This window comes from Drosophila subpulchrella, unplaced genomic scaffold (assembly GCF_014743375.2).
Source record: "Drosophila subpulchrella strain 33 F10 #4 breed RU33 unplaced genomic scaffold, RU_Dsub_v1.1 Primary Assembly Seq354, whole genome shotgun sequence".
NCBI classification, from domain to species: Eukaryota; Metazoa; Arthropoda; class Insecta; order Diptera; family Drosophilidae; genus Drosophila; species Drosophila subpulchrella.
In genome coordinates this window covers 3,583,338-3,598,965 of record NW_023665577.1, presented here as the reverse complement: position 1 = coordinate 3,598,965, position 15,628 = coordinate 3,583,338, and the positions used below count along the sequence as shown (strand labels likewise).

At 47.6% G+C, this 15,628-nt stretch overlaps 3 protein-coding genes across 5 annotated transcripts in view; 2 read left to right on the top strand and 1 right to left on the bottom strand.

The window, feature by feature from the left end:
- The window catches only part of LOC119561066 (sodium-coupled monocarboxylate transporter 2), a 39,096-nt gene extending 37,083 nt beyond the window's left edge, over nt 1-2,013 (top strand). Inside the window, exons 7-11 of one of the 2 annotated variants that reach the window (XM_037874909.1) lie at nt 228-387; nt 451-669; nt 724-1,102; nt 1,168-1,310; nt 1,371-2,013. In XM_037874909.1, coding sequence (XP_037730837.1) covers nt 228-387; nt 451-669; nt 724-1,102; nt 1,168-1,310; nt 1,371-1,839 — 1,370 coding nt within the window. In that variant the 3' untranslated portion in view covers nt 1,840-2,013. The remainder of the gene's footprint in view (nt 1-227; nt 388-450; nt 670-723; nt 1,103-1,167; nt 1,311-1,370) is intronic. The other variant, XM_037874908.1, reaches the window with a different exon arrangement.
- A 695-nt stretch (nt 2,014-2,708) lies between these two features.
- Nucleotides 2,709-11,134, top strand: LOC119561085 (ectopic P granules protein 5 homolog). The gene is made up of 14 exons (XM_037874956.1): nt 2,709-2,825; nt 2,881-3,626; nt 3,690-3,975; nt 4,033-4,493; nt 4,548-4,775; nt 4,837-6,051; nt 6,109-6,430; nt 6,506-7,473; nt 7,543-7,999; nt 8,055-8,811; nt 8,882-9,590; nt 9,650-9,970; nt 10,026-10,601; nt 10,676-11,134. The coding sequence occupies exons 1-14, from the start codon at nt 2,796-2,798 to the stop codon at nt 10,986-10,988; spliced, it is 7,389 nt and encodes a 2,462-aa protein (XP_037730884.1). The 5' UTR covers nt 2,709-2,795; the 3' UTR covers nt 10,989-11,134.
- Nucleotides 11,135-11,142: 8 nt separating this feature from the next.
- LOC119561086 (serine/threonine-protein kinase greatwall) lies at nt 11,143-15,438 on the bottom strand. Of its 2 annotated transcripts, XM_037874957.1 has the most exons (6): nt 15,086-15,438; nt 13,615-14,448; nt 13,201-13,362; nt 13,001-13,129; nt 11,834-12,836; nt 11,143-11,770 (listed from the first exon to the last, which is right to left on the bottom strand). In XM_037874957.1, the coding sequence occupies exons 1-6, from the start codon at nt 15,233-15,235 to the stop codon at nt 11,505-11,507; spliced, it is 2,544 nt and encodes an 847-aa protein (XP_037730885.1). In that variant the 5' UTR covers nt 15,236-15,438; the 3' UTR covers nt 11,143-11,504. The 2 variants fall into 2 exon arrangements, with proteins under 2 accessions (XP_037730885.1, XP_037730886.1); XM_037874958.1 differs by lacking the exon at nt 13,001-13,129.
- Between the last annotated feature and the right edge of the window lie 190 nt (nt 15,439-15,628).

Sequence of the window (15,628 nt, the reverse complement as noted above, 5' to 3'; positions counted from 1 at the left end):
GATAAAAGTGGCATAAAACAGCGGCATCCGAATCCGAGGGGGAGGAAATGGCAGCCTCGCATGACGACAGTAATAAATGTGTGTCGGCGGAGCGTTTGTCACTCGAGTTTGAGTTGTTGGCTGTCATTGTGCGGAAATCGTGGGGCTCCTGGGAATGCCTCCACATGCGGCTCCAGCTCCTCTATCCCCATGCACTTGCACTAAAGACATCATCCTTCTATTCCCAGGACGACTCAGCTTTTGGAACTTCACGGGCGACATGACTGTCAGAGTGGATACCACCTCCGCTTGGCTGGGACAGCTGTTCATGTCCCTCTCCCAGATCGGTTGTCAGCAGAACTTTATGCAGCGCTATGTCAGTCTGAAGTCGATGAAGCAAGTGCGGCGGTAAGTGTAGCTGTAATTAGAAATCCCATTAAGAAAAATCCATTAATAATCTATTTCCCACAGAGTGATGCTGTCCAATGTGCCTCTGGTGTTCTTCTTCTTCTCTCTCTCCTGGGTCTCCGGAATGGTTATCTACTCCTCGTACATCAACTGCGATCCCTATGCCGCGGGCTACATCAATAAACCCGATGAGATTCTGCCGTTCTTCGTGGAAGATCAGCTTGGTTTCCTGCCCGGCTTTGTGGGCATTTTCATGGCCACTCTTTTCAATGGAGCCCTTTGGTAAGTAGCACTTATTTTGCCTTCTTTCTCATCTAATCCAAGATTATAACCCAGCATGATGGTGTCCAATCTGAACTCCCTGGCAACTGTTATTTGGGAGGACTTCGTTTCACAGTTCGCCAAGTTCAAGGGACTTTCCGACAAGCAGCAGCTGGGAATTCTGAAGATAATCTCCGTGATCTGTGGACTGATTATCATGTGTGTGGCCTTTGGAGTTGGTTTTCTGGCGGGCGTCATTGAGTCCTCGCTACTGGTGTTCTCGGCCACTTCGGGTCCTCTGCTGGGCTGCTTCATCCTGGCCATGATGGTGCCGATTGCGAATTGGAAAGGCACTTCCGCCGGCATGGTCACCGCCACCGCTTTTGTACTGTGGATCATCGGCGGAGGCATGACCATTACCAAGCACAATCCCATGCTGCCCACCACCACAGATGTAGGTATTTAAAAGAGATTTGTTGAGGATTGATATGTAATATCCGGTTTTTCTGTATTCCGTAGGGCTGCTCCAACGACACCTTCTCGCTGTCCATTGGCAAGCCCATTATTGAGCCGGGACAAATGCCCTGGCTGCTTACGCACACGCCCGTTGAGGGCTATAACCAGAGCTTTGTGCCCACGCCACCCACTATTGCACCTGAAAGGTAGGATGATCGATTATTTGGTACTTAAGTTTTGATGTGCTAATACTAATCCCCTTATAGATCTGGTCTGGAGAGCTTCTACTCGATCAGCTTCATGTACTACAGCTTGATTGGAACCGCCTTGACCGTGATCATTGGCACAGTGATCAGTATGATGACCCAGCATCCGGATGACGCCTACGATGGCAAGCTGCTGCATCCGCTGATCTTCCGGTTCTGCGAGCGCTTCTCCGGCCGGAAACCGTACTACGTGAAACACGAGGAGGAGTCCGGCTTGAATGGACGCAGCAGCAGTGATTCCTCGGCCACGACGACGACCTGCAAGGAGGAGAAGGTCAATCATGGCTACGAATCCTCACCGGAGGAGAAGGAGAAGAGCAGTCCCATTGCCGTGGTGTTCACCACCACCTCGGAGGGAGCTGCGGATCAGCAGTCCATATGCGACAGCAGTAGGGTCCAACTGGACATCGTTCCGGGAGAGGGCGAGACGGGCGTGTATCGCCAACTGGCCGGTCGATCTGCGCTCTGAGGGTTAACTAAGTACTGGCTATGCATAAGTAGATAGTTAGCCCCCCCAACTTAGTCTGTAGAACATAAGCTAAGCCCTAGATTAGACTAATTAGTTAGCCAAGTGTTTCACGTCTATAAAGATGCTGTGATTTCTGTGCGCGACTGTTGTTGAGCAATTGCTCGCGCATTTGTAGCAACCCGAGTTTCATTCGCATGTACTTACTGCATGAGTGTGTGCATGGCAGCGTGCAATAAATAAAGACAAATAAAGGTATTTTTATACAAAATCACACGAAGAATTGCGTTTTTTCTTTTATGATTTTCACTTTTCGCGCGCGTTGAGACTTGTTCAACTTGGCCAGTGCTGCCCATTAGTCTGTGTCTATCGATAACAATCAAAGCTTCGGCCAGGGCTGCAGATATGCCGCGTGAGTCACGACGGAATAGCTATGGCAGCTATACTTTTTTTTTAAGCTTGAACTTTTTTAAATAAAGATTTAAGCAATGAATAATAATTTTAGGATAACATTAAATATTGCAATTGTAAAATTGTAATGAGTTGTACAATTTTGAATTATGTTTGGGTACAGATATATCTGTTTAAAATAAATAACCAAATTGTGAGCCACAAAATAAAAAATATAAGTAAACAAATTTATAAAGTGTTTTATTTCAAAAACTAAGAAAGCTAAAATGGAATTTAAAAGATATTTGTACCAAGCTTTATGGATTTTAATGAATGAATTTCCCAAATAGTTTCAAATACAGGTAGTCCTATGTAATTAATCTAAGAATTAAGTTAACAAAAAACACATTCGATAGTTCCTCGTGGGTGCTCGTGACCGCTCACAGCTGTTTTCGTGTTCCCCCATCTCTATTAAATTTGTGGGGTTTTTGTTTGGCGGTGCTGCGTCCCCCGAAGAATGCACAAATAAAACGCAAAAAGCTTGGGGCTTTAGAAATCGAAGGTGAATCATGGCCACGCTAGTGAAGCCCAAAAAGCAGGTGAGTCCTCGACGCAAAGGAAGTAGCCACCCAAAACCCAATAATCCCATTCCAGAAAAGCAAAGGGTCTCGCCACACAGGGCAGATCCAAAAAGAGGAAGAAGAACATGCTGAGTTATCAACAAGTGAAGAACAAAGACCTGCGGACAATGTGTCGCTGCTGGAGGAATTCGAGCGAGTGGCGGCCTTGGCTAGCAGTTCCAGTGCCGAGGCCATCATCAGCCACGAGTGCTGCATCTCCAGCGATGTACGGGAATTGCCGGAGGAGCCAGAAAGTCGGGAGGAGCCAGAATCGCAGGAGGAACCCTCTCCCGAGACGGATGCCCAACCCAGTGCCCCAAGTGCCCCGCCCTCGACGACCGTTCACATCGTCCAGTACCCCAATCTGCAGCCCATGCAGCTGTCCAATGCCCGAGTGGAGGAGCAGTCCGCCAAGATTGTGTACCGCCAGGCGGAGTCTCCCACCGGTTTTGCCCTGGCCAGGAGTCACATTAGGCCATTGACTACCGAGCAACTGCGTCAAATCTACGATTGTCCCGACCTGGAGCTGGCCAAACAATTCGAGCTGGAGTTTCTCATGAACTCACTGCTGGAGTCCAGCGAATCGGATCCTCTGTATGCTGCTCTAATGGAATACTACGAGCTGCAGGGCAAGATCACCTCGAATCTGCACGATGTGGAGAAGCTGCGCAAAGGCTGCACGGATTCCCAAAAGCAAATCTGGGTGCGACAGCCAGTAACGCGTACTTTCAGTGGAACCTGCGGGGATGGCAATGTGGTTCAGGAGAGTGTAACCTACGAGTAAGTAATGTTGAAATTCGATAAACGATCTGCACTCTAGGACTATTTCCCTTTCTCCCGCAGTCAGATCAAGGTGGACCCTATTAAACTGGAAGTGGCCCAGACGGCATTGACTGGTCTCTACGATCTAGTCTGTCACACTTACACCAACAACCTGATTACAGCCAAGATAACCAAAGTGAAGGTGGACCAAATCATCAACGATCTGCTGACCTATCCAAATGGAGATGGACAGTCGGCAATTTTATTACATCCCTCACAGTCTGGACAGGCTCTGGAGTGCGTTTCCCAACTGAGGCGAGCCATCTCCATACTCTTCAGTTTCGTTCGAAGACCAAGTCCCAATGCGGTAATACAATTTCTTTAGAAAAGTGACCCCTTAACTAATACTCTATTATCCCAATAGAACTTCGACAAGGACCTCAAGGAATGGCTGCGCAAGCTGATTGCTCTGCAACTTTTGCTGGCCACCAAGGAGGATCACTGGTTCCTGCTGTTCAACATCCTGCGCTGCCCCAATGGCGTTGGCTCCTGGGCCGCACAATTCCTGCAGTTGCCGGGAACGCAAAATGTGGGTCGCGGAGCCCAACAGAACGAGCTGCCACTAGACCTTAACTCTCCCGAACTCAACCACTGTATGGCCGTGCTGCAGATTCTGCTGATGCCGGTGAAGAAGCGAAACGAGTATCTCACGAGTCAGGCCCAAGCACACCGAGAACTTACGGAAGCAGCGGGAGCCACAGATCGCTGGATAGTAGTGGATTCCGATGGCGAGGACTCCCATACACCCGCTGGCGAATGTATAGGACTGAAAGAAAGCGATCTGATCGCACTACTTAACCAGTTGCCTTTCGAGAAGATCTTTACGTGAGTTGCACATTCCACTTAATTTAATTTTATTTTAGTGATGTTTATTCTCAGCTCCGCCATGCGCATTGAGAAGTTCCTGAACGACTATATCCTCGAGCCGGATATGATCACTGCCCAGCAAATGCTCGCCGTAGTTGTCTTCTTTTCCCAACTGGTCAAATCAATGGGCGAGGGATTGCTGACGTACAATAACGAGCGATATAAGCAGCTGGCCAAACGCCTCGGTCGTTTGGTGCGACACACCCTCCAATACGTCTTCGATTACCACGAATTGTTCATGTGAGTCTTCCAGTAATATAAGTATTTAGTAAAATATTAATTTTTAAAATTCTATGTAAAGAAACAACAACCTGTGCAAGTCCCCAGACATGTTCGAGCGCATTCAAGTGGAGCTACAAGCTTTGCTAGTTCGCGCCTGTGGCTACATCTACCGCACACGAAACCTGGGCACCTGGCAGTACTTTTCAACTTTGCCCTTTGGCACCTTGGATGCAGAGGTCATCTGGCACTTGTTCTACTACCTAAATGTGGGTTTTCCCACGGACTTGGAAAACGATTTAGTGAGCAATGCGGAGGCTGCCTTTCAGTCGGAGGACTTCTGGCGAAAATTCGATCTGGCGAATGCAGATGTGGCGCCCGAAGATATGTACTACCTTCTGCAGACCTTCTTTGAGATGGCCAACGATCGGAATCGCTCCAAGGATGGGAGCCTTGTCAAGGCCATCTGCCTGCACATCTTCCACATCGGATACATACATAAGACTACGAGGGAGATTTGCTATAAAACAGCGCGTGATATGCTAGCCAACTTAATGGATGAGGATCTGTTAGGATGCCTGCTGGTTCAACTAAAGATGCGATACGGGGAAGTAGACCAAGCTGCGTATCTTTTCAAGGCTCTGCCACTGGAGAACTGGCACCCCAGCATGGATAGCTTCGAGGTGCTCTCGAACTGGCTTCTTCACTTTGACTACCAATCTTCCGAGAGTCATTTAGCTCGCTTGATCATCAGTCACCTAAACTGGGGATTGGATATTGAGGGACGTCTCTTTCTGCCCCACAACATTCATGTGAGGATGGCGCACCTGGTGAATGAGGCCTTGAACAAGTATGCTCCCGAGGTTATTGGAGCCTCCGGCATTTCTGAGAGCGTGCGTCAGGTGTCCTCGCTAATTGATTCCACGCAATCGAGTCGGGAACAGTTCACGAACTGGTGCTGGCGCATGGTTTCTGTACTGCGCCTACACCTGATGGACCAAGGCGTAGAGTCCGTCAAGCGTACGCTTCAACACCCCACGGAACCGCTCCTTTTTATTCCCGAGCTAGAGCGAATGGAAATGATCTTCCAGGGCGTAAATGAGAATCGCCCGCTGGCCCTGTATGTGGGGATGCTGGTCAGCTTACATGGCCACTCTATTCCGATTATCTGCCAGCACGGGTTCAATCTTCTCCAGCAACTACTTTTGGATCACCGTCATGCGGCCACCATTCGGTGTTTGGAACTAATAGTTCCGCTGTTTTTGGAAACACCAGAAACTCTGGCGAACTGTGAAAGGTATATTATTCAATCTTACATAATTTAATCAAATGTTCATACAGGTTTTGAAAATAGTTTTCAGAGACTGTTGATCACACTATTAAATGCGGACAGAACTTATTTGAAGCTGGCTAAGGACATGGTGTATGCAAATTCTATTGGCCCTATTCTGGAATTGCTGGACAACATGCTTCATCATCAGATTGTTTCGTATACAAACTATGGCCTATGTTCACCGCTTAATCTTCTCAACATCTGGCTAAACTGTTTTACCACACTGCCAGGCTGGTCCCAGAACTCGAATCTTTTGTATTTGCTTGACAGAATGCTACGTATTTCCTACCAGTTTCCCGACTGTCGTGCCCAAGCTGTTGAATTCTTCTACAATTATTACAAGGTAAATATGCAATACAAGATTGTATATTTCAATTATTATATTCTCTTCCTTACATATTTTTGGTTTACATTACAGGACTGCACAGACTGGAAGTCACCCCCTAAGGGATCAGCCTTAAAGGCCTTCTTTGGCGGTCAGTCTCCTTCTCGAATCCCTTTGATTTCGCCTCAAAACTGCTGGCTGAATTTAGTACTACTTGAGATTGAGTTCCGTCTTGTGGACACGCGCATCTTCCCGGAACTTTTGCGTCAAGTTTCAGCTCAGCCTATGGAGGCGGCTCTAAAGAAAACTATCTCCTTGAGCAAAGCAAACGCCTTTCCCGCCAGCCAACTTGTGATATACAAATATGCTCAACTGCTGGCCAGTATGGACAGCAATCACGCTTTGTTTCCCATCGTCTGCCAGAAGTTTTTCGAGCTCTATCTCTGGCGAGTGCCCACTGAAAACGAATCCCTCAACTTCAGTCACAATTTTGGGGTATCCGACAAGTTCTACGAACACAATGTGCCTTTAATGAAGAGTATTAAGTCCCAATTGAAGTCTGCTGAGTCTTACTACTCGGCATTGGCAACCAAAAGTGCTAGTGACGATGCCATGGGCCATTTCTATCGAAGCTGTCGCACGCTTATGCAAAACTGTGCGCTCTGGCTGGAGGATACTCAAATCAATCGCTTTACCAGTGATGCAGAGCATCTGCCGGCACAGTACAATTCTGAGAAGCTGCGCGAGCTGTTAAGTGGTCATGTCAACCATTGGACGGAGTTCCTGTGCCTTCCAGCGCTGCGCAAAGAGCAACGCCATCAGGCTGATCAGTGGGGCCGAAAAGTGATGAGACTGCCCAACCAAAAGGCCCCCAGAACTCCGGTACAACCGAAACCGCGACAGCAACCAGCTCAACATATCAAAAGTCTGTTGAACAGCTATGAAAAGATTGTCGAGAATCCGATTTATGTTCGTGTGGAACCCATTCAGACGCCACCCATCGATGGAAGTATTATGACGCAGCTTAAGAAGCGACTGAACACATTCAACTCGACGGCCAAGTAAGCATAGGATTTTTACAATATATACATATATTCGACTAAGTAAATGTTACATTAAACCTCTTTCAGCAACTACCATTACAAGACGTCCGAGTTGAATTCACTGAACCTCAACTATTTGGAAAGTGTGCCTGCTCTATACCAAATGATTCCTTACGAGGAGACCAGGAGAAAGGAGTGTACTTCCCTGCTCTTTAAGCGGAACTGTACTGCTCCTGCCAAAATCACACTTACACCGGAGCATATACGAATCAACGAGGTTATATCACGTAAACAAACGCAGAACCGAGAACGCCATGACAAAATTGTTGAGGATCTGCTGTTGGCCATGAATGTGGATGCCTTTGCCCAAGCCATCGAGGAGTTCGGCGTCTGCATTGGCGCAATTTTGGTAGCCCCAATGGAATCAAGAGTCACACAGATTGGAGTGCAGGTGTTCTATCACCTAGTGGAGAACCTTGACGAGGTCACAATGAAATTTCAGGCAACACACGACCTGTACTTTCAAGTGCTAGAAAAGCTTGGGGTGAGTACGAGTTAAGAATAGATTTGTCCTCTATTATTAATAAATTTGTTCTCAGGTTTTCTTGCAAGCAGATCAGGCTGCCCAGGGATTGGTTGTGCTTCGTCTGGCTCTTAAGCGACCCGATCTCTTGGAACTGCTAGCCGGTGTATTCGTGCCCAGCCGCACTGATGTGGAGCACTTCTTGCCCATGTACCAGTTTCTCATCGATTCCCACCTAAAGCGGTGCGACACACAGACACTGTTTGTGCTATTCTCCAAGTTTGACCTTTTGGGATGGATGGAGGCCTATCAGCCAAAGCTGAGCGAGATCAACCGTCTGCTAATGCTAGTACTTCAGGGACTAGAAGCCTGGTCTCAGCCGGATAGCAATCTTCTCCAGGATCAGTTCCGCAGGCATCTAGTGCACATCTTTGGCTACGATTTCCCCCAGCACTACGGCGAGGTGATGCAGCTGGTTCTAGACCGCACATCGGACCAGAAGCTGATGCCAGTGGTGCTTTTGGACCTGTTGAACGCTTTGTTTGTCCGAGCCAACTGTCCAGAGTTGACTTTGGAGCCAAACGAAGTGCGGTTGCACGAAATCGCCCTGGATTTTGCCCGAAGACAAAAGCTATTCACGCTCAAAGCGGCAACGGACACTCTTTTGCTCTTGTCCCGACACTTCCAGAAGGAACGACTCCATCACGGCCTGCACGGGTTGTATCCCAAACACAAGGATTACTGCCAGCCCTTGGTCTTGTGGTTCACCTGTTTCGGTCATACGCTCCTGGCCTCGGCCATTTGCACCTACCAAGAACTTCTAGCTGATCAGAGTGAGTAGAGCAAGTGATGATCTCAATTGATATTTTTATTACCCTAACAATTTCCTGTCTTTCCTCTTAGTCAGCGACATTGTGTTCGGATCCATTGTGGAGACGTACGGCCCTTGGCTAATCCCCTACACAGAAGAGACGGTCAGCGGCGTGGCCCACTGGATTCGACAGCTGACTCCCGGCCAGAGCAAAGTGCTCCTGCCGTGGAGCGAACAGCATGTAAGCAGCAGCAAGCTCATGATCCGTTCCTTTGTGGCCACTGTACTGGAAGTGCTGCAGTATCTGCCGTCGTCGAACAAGATCCTGGAGCACGTATTCGCTTGGTATGTGCACCACTTCGCCCAGCCCAACATATCGGGCCACGTGCTAGCTCCCATTCATGAGGGATTGGCACAGTTGCCCTGGGAACGTTTCCTACCGCCGGCACAGCACATAGAGTTGCTGTACGACAGCCTGCAGAGATTTCTGCCGGAATCACACGCCATGCTGGGTCACATATTTATTCGGATTGACTGGGACAACTGGTTCGCCCAGATGCCACAGCCGGTTCCCATTCTCTCTCGACTTTTCGGAATCTTTGTGAAAATCGCCTTCGAACCGAATATCCATATTCATCCCAATACGAGCAAAATTCTTGAGGAAGCAATTCGGTATCCGTGGCACCTGGTGGAATACAGTGAGCTGGAGCAACTGCTCAAGTGGTTCGTGGCCAGCGTGGAGCCAGCCATTGCCCTAAAGCTCCCAGCAGAGAGCAATTATGCGGATAGGGCTGTCTTGGAGTAACTATAATAACATTAAATAAACCTGATTCGTTACAAATGTATTTTCTTTTTTACAGACTCCTTCGCTTGGCTTGTGCCATGTTGCCGGAACGTTCAGCCCAGGATGCTGTTGTCCTGGATACAGCCAAACGCATGCTCTACACCCGCTCAATGGTCCGCATGCAAAGAGCCTGCGGAGCCAAGCACAAGAAGCTTCTAGCCACAAAGGAGGGAGAGCGTGCCTTCACTGACGCCTTTCTAGAGCTGTTGAATAGCATCGATCGAGCCATCAGCAGCTGCAGCGAGCATCGAACGCCGGAGGAGCAGCGCAGGGAAGCGCTTAACTTGATGCTGGAGCTGGTGGCGCCCACCCAAACGCAGAGCCAGGAAGTTTCCAAGTAAATATCCTGTCATAATTGTCATAATCATACTCATTATTGTAATCCTTTTTAGCATACACATTAAGGCTCTCGTTTGGTGGCAACAGCGATGTGCGCCAGGCAACCTGGTCATGTGCTCCACTCTACCCGCCATCGGCCACCTGAACACCTACATCGCCAGCATTTATTCTCTACTGGAAGCCAGCATAGAAAACTACTTCCGCACCTCGTCAGACAGTGCTCCCTGGCATGCACCCAGCTGGCAAGGCTTGATGGAGGCGCTGAGCATGTCGCTACCGAAACTGGACCTTATGCCCATAATGCAGGGTAGCTACTTTTTCTCACTGCACGTGTTCGTGGTCTACAAGATGGAAGAGATCGCTACGGATGGGGACAAGGTGACCTTTTTGCAGGACCTCAGCCAGCTGTTGGAGAACTTGAAAACCAGTCCACATACGGAACCACAGATGGCCCTTGTCTGGGGCGTGATCATTGCGCGAGGCTGCCAAATCGCACAGAGCAACCAGCTGGTGAAAAAGCCACTTCACATGCTGGCCAGGCACCTGCAGATTGCGTCAACAAAAGCCGAAGGCTGGGGCGATGGTCTACTGGGCGTGATCGGTCTAAAATCGGAGGTTATTACTAACAGGTGGGTTGGTCGATCATAAAACTCCCAGCTAGAGAATTTTTAACTATGTTACACATTTCTCATTTAATTTCCAGGCGAAAAGTGTTGACCCGTTGCCTAGCCTGTGTCATCTTCTCACTGTTTCCGGCCAACCGGGACCTCCGTTTGCCATCAGAGGAGTACGAAAGCGCACTTCGTGAGCTATCTATGCTCCTGGCCAACAAGAAGTTCACGGACATCAAGCCCCTGATCGTCCGGGCCGTCAGCCTGCTAAAAGAAAACACTTTTCCCGATATCCGGGCCGTGCCTCATATGGTCTGCCGACTAATCAGCATCTTCTATGAGCAGAGCTACCTGACAACCATTCCAGAGGTCTGGGACTTTGAATTCAAGTTGATTGCTACGTAGCTTACCGACCAGGCGACCAATTTATACAGCCAGTTGTGTTATTTTCCAGGTGTTATATATCATATTACTAGGTTAAGGGCAAATAAAGTTATCCATTTTGTGCAATTTGCAAAATTGCAAGGAATTGTAAGCTGTAAACTAACAAACTCGAAGGTTTCATCTTTAAGACTACAACTTTATTGGATATACATATCTTGAAGGTGCATACTTGAAGCTTTTTGTTTAAGCTTAGTTACAATAACAATATCAAAATCAGTACCTATATTTGTATAAATTTTACGCTGATCAGGATCATCGACAATCATGACAGCAACAATCGAATGACTGTACAATGAATTTAATAATACAATTGAATGAACTTTAAACGAAGTATAAATACGTAGGGCTACACGAACGATAACAAGTGAACATTAAAGGTCTACTCTTAGGTATTGCTACATGAAAATATAAATAACGATAGGACAGTGCTCGGGACGAGCGAGCTGAAACGGAGGCAGCCGGGCTCCGCTTGGGTAGTCAGTCTTCCATGGCAAAATTGGATAGCTGCAAATGCTGAAGGTTGTTGCGCGCATCGAAATACCCCGTGTCAGTGGGGTTGTCGGGTGTCGGAACAAACGGTGGCTCCGTATTGCCGATATTCTCCCAGTCGATGCATGCAAAGTGACGCATTTGCATAACCTCCTTGGCGGCCGGACGCTCATGGGGATCCATGGTCAGGAGCAGTTCCACAGCCTCCATGGATTCGACGGATAACGCCTCATCGCCTTCTGGCCATTCGATGTCTGCAATAGAATGGCAATAATAAATTTAATATAACGGGCTAAGGACATTTAAAGTCAACTTACTTTTATTCAGAATGTTGTCAAATACTTTCTGAGGCGTCTCGTCGTTGAAGGGCGGAATGCCGGTCATGAACTCATAGAAGCAGACTCCCAATGCCCACCAGTCGACGGCCGGACCGTGTCCTTGCTTCAGCAGCAGCTCGGGAGCCAAATAATCAGGTGTGCCCAAGATGCGTTCGTTGGATATGCGAGCCCCCCGCCGCACCGACTTTGGAGTGCGAAATGGTGTATTGATGTTCACGTTTTTCGGCGTCTTTGGGAGGTTGCCAGTCCCATGGTTGATGGGCGACATTGTGGTATCGTCGGACAACTTCAGGTGGTACTGAATCCCCGACATCTTATCGGCGGCCGCGTGTTCTCGCTTTTTGTTTTCAATAGAGAGAGGCAGAGCAAATCGTGTGGCCTTCAGCTTTCCCAACAGACCGCCATCGCGTCGAGGCAACTTCTGCGAGGAGACGGGCGTGGAGAAGACTACATTGGCCACATTCGCTTCCGGTCCCAGCAGATGGTTCATGGGCAACTCGTCGTCGGATAAAGAGCGCACCTTGAGCACACCACGAATCGGAGAGGAACGCGCCTTGCGCTTCTTGGGCGTGCTGCTGCCAATGTTGAGGATCTCAATTTCCTGGGTTAGTCCGGTGTTGGCACTGCCGTTGCCCGAACTAGAACCGTCGGCCTCCATACTGGACATGTTGTCGGAGCGGTTGACAAGGTTGATCTTCCGCTTCATGCCGCGCAGGAAGTCGGGACGCTTAAAGTGCTTGGACAGATTGCGAAACGGCGAGTTCATGTGGATACCGCTCATCTCGTTGCCATTGGTCATGTTGTAGCTACGCGAGTAGTCCGAGCAGCTGTAATCCTCCTTCGATTGGCTCAAGTTCTCCGCGTTTTTGTCAATCGACGAGGCTGTGCTCTCGCTGTTCATGTTCAAATTGCAGCTGGAGTAATCGTCGCCCTTGCGACTCGACACGCCCGAATCCTCCTGCCCCTTTGAAAGGCGATTACGCTGGGGAAGTCAGTCAGAAAAGTAATTAATTGAGGTAATGATCTGATGTGGGTATACAAATAAACCAAAACCTAATAAAGTTGGTAGTTTAAGGAAGCAAGGTTCGAAAAAGTTAGGGAAACGGGACAATGGACAATCACACATTCATGCACATGCCAACGAACCTCCTCGACCGATCGCCTGCGCACCATGGAAAACTCAAACGAAGCCTCGCTTGCGTTCTCTAGCTTGGGCAAATGTTTGCCTTCATTGGTGGCCATGTTGACGCTGTCCTGCTCGGCCAGCTTGCATCCCTTTCAGATAGTCAATGGTTTATGCAAATGATTACGGAGATTACTGGTATAGCCCTAATGAAGCCCCTTACCTGGCATGGAGCCACATCCAAAGCGAATTCCACTCGCCGCTTACTGGGAATCGCCTCCGCTGCAGCAGCGCCATCTGTAGCGGGTTCAAGTGGTGGCGAGCACTTGCTCAGGTCAGCCGAGTTGCAAGTGTGGAATGAGCAAGAAGAACTGCTATCCTGGGGCTGCAAAGATAGGACTCAAACGGTGAATTGCAGCAGGAAAACTATAAAAAGTGTAAGCTAAGCGATGATGGAATGGGTAATATCCATTATGTGTGGGCTTTGGTTCTTTTGAAAGCCAAACAATTTGGTTTAGAAAAAATAATGTTAGTAGAAGATCCACATTTGGATATATTGGATATAGTTGATAGGCGAGAAAGCCTAAACTATTTTGTTCTTTATTCAAAACTGAACCAGTCCTGTATGTATACCCACATTGACGTTGGCGGTGCACGTATGAGTGATAGATTCGTTGGCCTCCTCGGCGGAGAAGAAGGGAGACACTCCGGAGATCTTGCTGTCGCTGGTCTTCTCCGCATCATTGAGCGATGTGTCACCCTCGCTATCGGATAGCTCCATGGTCAGACTGTGCTTGTTGATGGCCTGCAGAAGGTGCGATGTTCCCGTGGCGACCGAGCCCATTCCGTTGGCTTGTCCATTTAAAGCGGAACCGAAGTCCTGCAGCTTCTTTTCGGAGCCGAAGGACAAGTGCGAGGTGAGCGACAACAGCTGGCCGGGCGTGCGGGCATTCAGATTCGGAGAGCAGTTGATGAGGTCCGATATCTCCAGATCTCGTCGCATATCGATCTTGCTCAGCCCAAAGTCAGTGAGCTTCACATGGCCACTGGACGAGAGCAGCATGTTATCCGGTTTGATGTCCCTGTGGACGATTCCGTGCTGATGCAGATACTGCAATGCCATCACCATCTCGGCCACGTAGAAGCGTGAAGTGGGCTCGTCAAAATACCCAAACATGGCCAGCAGCGACTTAAGATCCCCGCCCACCATGTACTCCATCACCAAATATACGTAGGACAGCGATTGCAGCGAGTAGAAGAGACTGACGCAGAACTGGGATCGGGATAGCGCCAGGGCATTCCGCTCGGTGATCACCTGGGATACCATGTTCTTGTTTATCATCTCCGACTTGCGCATAACCTTGATGGCGAACAGTCTCTTCGAGTCGTTGTTCTTGTAGCCCAGGAATACCTTGCCGAAGGCGCCGCGGCTAATCGGTTTGATGATGACGAAGTCCTTGATCGTGGGAAGCTGCCATGGGAAGAAAGAAATTTTTGATTTGAATATCTACACTACAAAATCACACATTTTAAGAGGAGGAACAAGAAAACATTCACATTGTGTTTTAACTGTTAGCCCTAAAAATATATAAATAAAAAATATAAAATATAAAACCGAAAACCAAATCTAATTTTGTACCAGAAATTTGTTATTAAGCAAAAATAAAAACATTTATTTGTGGATATGATAGATATTTAGTAAAATTTTAACAATATTACCTTTAAAATGGCATGGAATTAACATAATAGATGAACAAAATAGTTTTTGTTTGGGATACTGGATTGGATTCCATTACATATGTTGAATTTACAGTGTAAAAACCCAGTGAAATGAAATGCAACAAAGGTAGGAAAGGGAAAATGGCGAAAAACTACTGTAAAATCGTTTTTGTTTTGCAATTGCATTTAATATTGTTATTTTGAGTAGAAATTTACATCCGGAAATTAAAAACTGACTTTCGTTGTTAAATATTCTAAATATGCAGGGCTGTTTAAATCCTTTTACAAGAACAATATCCTTTCCAGCATTTGAATTTTTTCAGGAGCAACTGTGGCTAACTGTAAAACGCCCACGTGTGGTACCCTCAAGTCCAGTAATTCCCACTTACCTTGGCATTTTGGGAGTGGTTCTCCGGCTTGGTGGTGAGGATGTTGATCTTGTCCAGCAACTGCTCACTGTCGATCAGCGAGTGGGTCTTCTTGGGGGTTTTGTAGTCGATGTGAGCATCCGATTGCGAAGTCGCATCGGCGTTTTCCATATCTCCAAGATTTCCGCTGGTCAGAGCGCGTTTTCTACGCGTTTATTTCGCCAAAGTCTTTGCAATTATAGTGGATGGCGAGCCACACTTTTATCTCTCGATGTTGGATTAATATATATTATCTCGTTTATTGCACTAATATAATATTTAAAAAAGACATTTAAAACAGCGCGTCTATTTTCTTCTCTCCAGTAGAGGTGGACCAAAATCGATGGAACTATTGATTATATCGATGGTTGGGCCGTTCCTCTGAACTATTTCCTGATAAAATAATATTGACAAGATATTAAAGATCTTATTTAAAATGTTGGGGTATTAATAATTGCAATTTTAAAATTGATTAATTTTTTTAACATAGTTTTTATGCCGAAATTCCCCTGCATGAATTCCCCA

Excerpts from the sequence above, each read along its gene's own strand:
- LOC119561085 (XM_037874956.1), top strand. The coding sequence starts at position 2,796 with ATGGCCACGCTAGTGAAGCCCAAAAAGCAG. Across the intron at positions 8,812-8,881 it reads AGAACTTCTAGCTGATCAGA|TCAGCGACATTGTGTTCGGA; the intron begins GTGAGTAGAGCA and ends CTTTCCTCTTAG. Across the intron at positions 10,602-10,675 it reads TCGGAGGTTATTACTAACAG|GCGAAAAGTGTTGACCCGTT; the intron begins GTGGGTTGGTCG and ends TTTAATTTCCAG.
- LOC119561086 (XM_037874957.1), bottom strand. The coding sequence starts at position 15,235 with ATGGAAAACGCCGATGCGACTTCGCAATCGGATGCTCACATCGACTAC. Across the intron at positions 14,449-15,085 it reads ACCACTCCCAAAATGCCAAG|CTTCCCACGATCAAGGACTT; the intron begins GTAAGTGGGAAT and ends TTCCCATGGCAG. Across the intron at positions 11,771-11,833 it reads TGACAACATTCTGAATAAAA|ACATCGAATGGCCAGAAGGC; the intron begins GTAAGTTGACTT and ends ATTCTATTGCAG.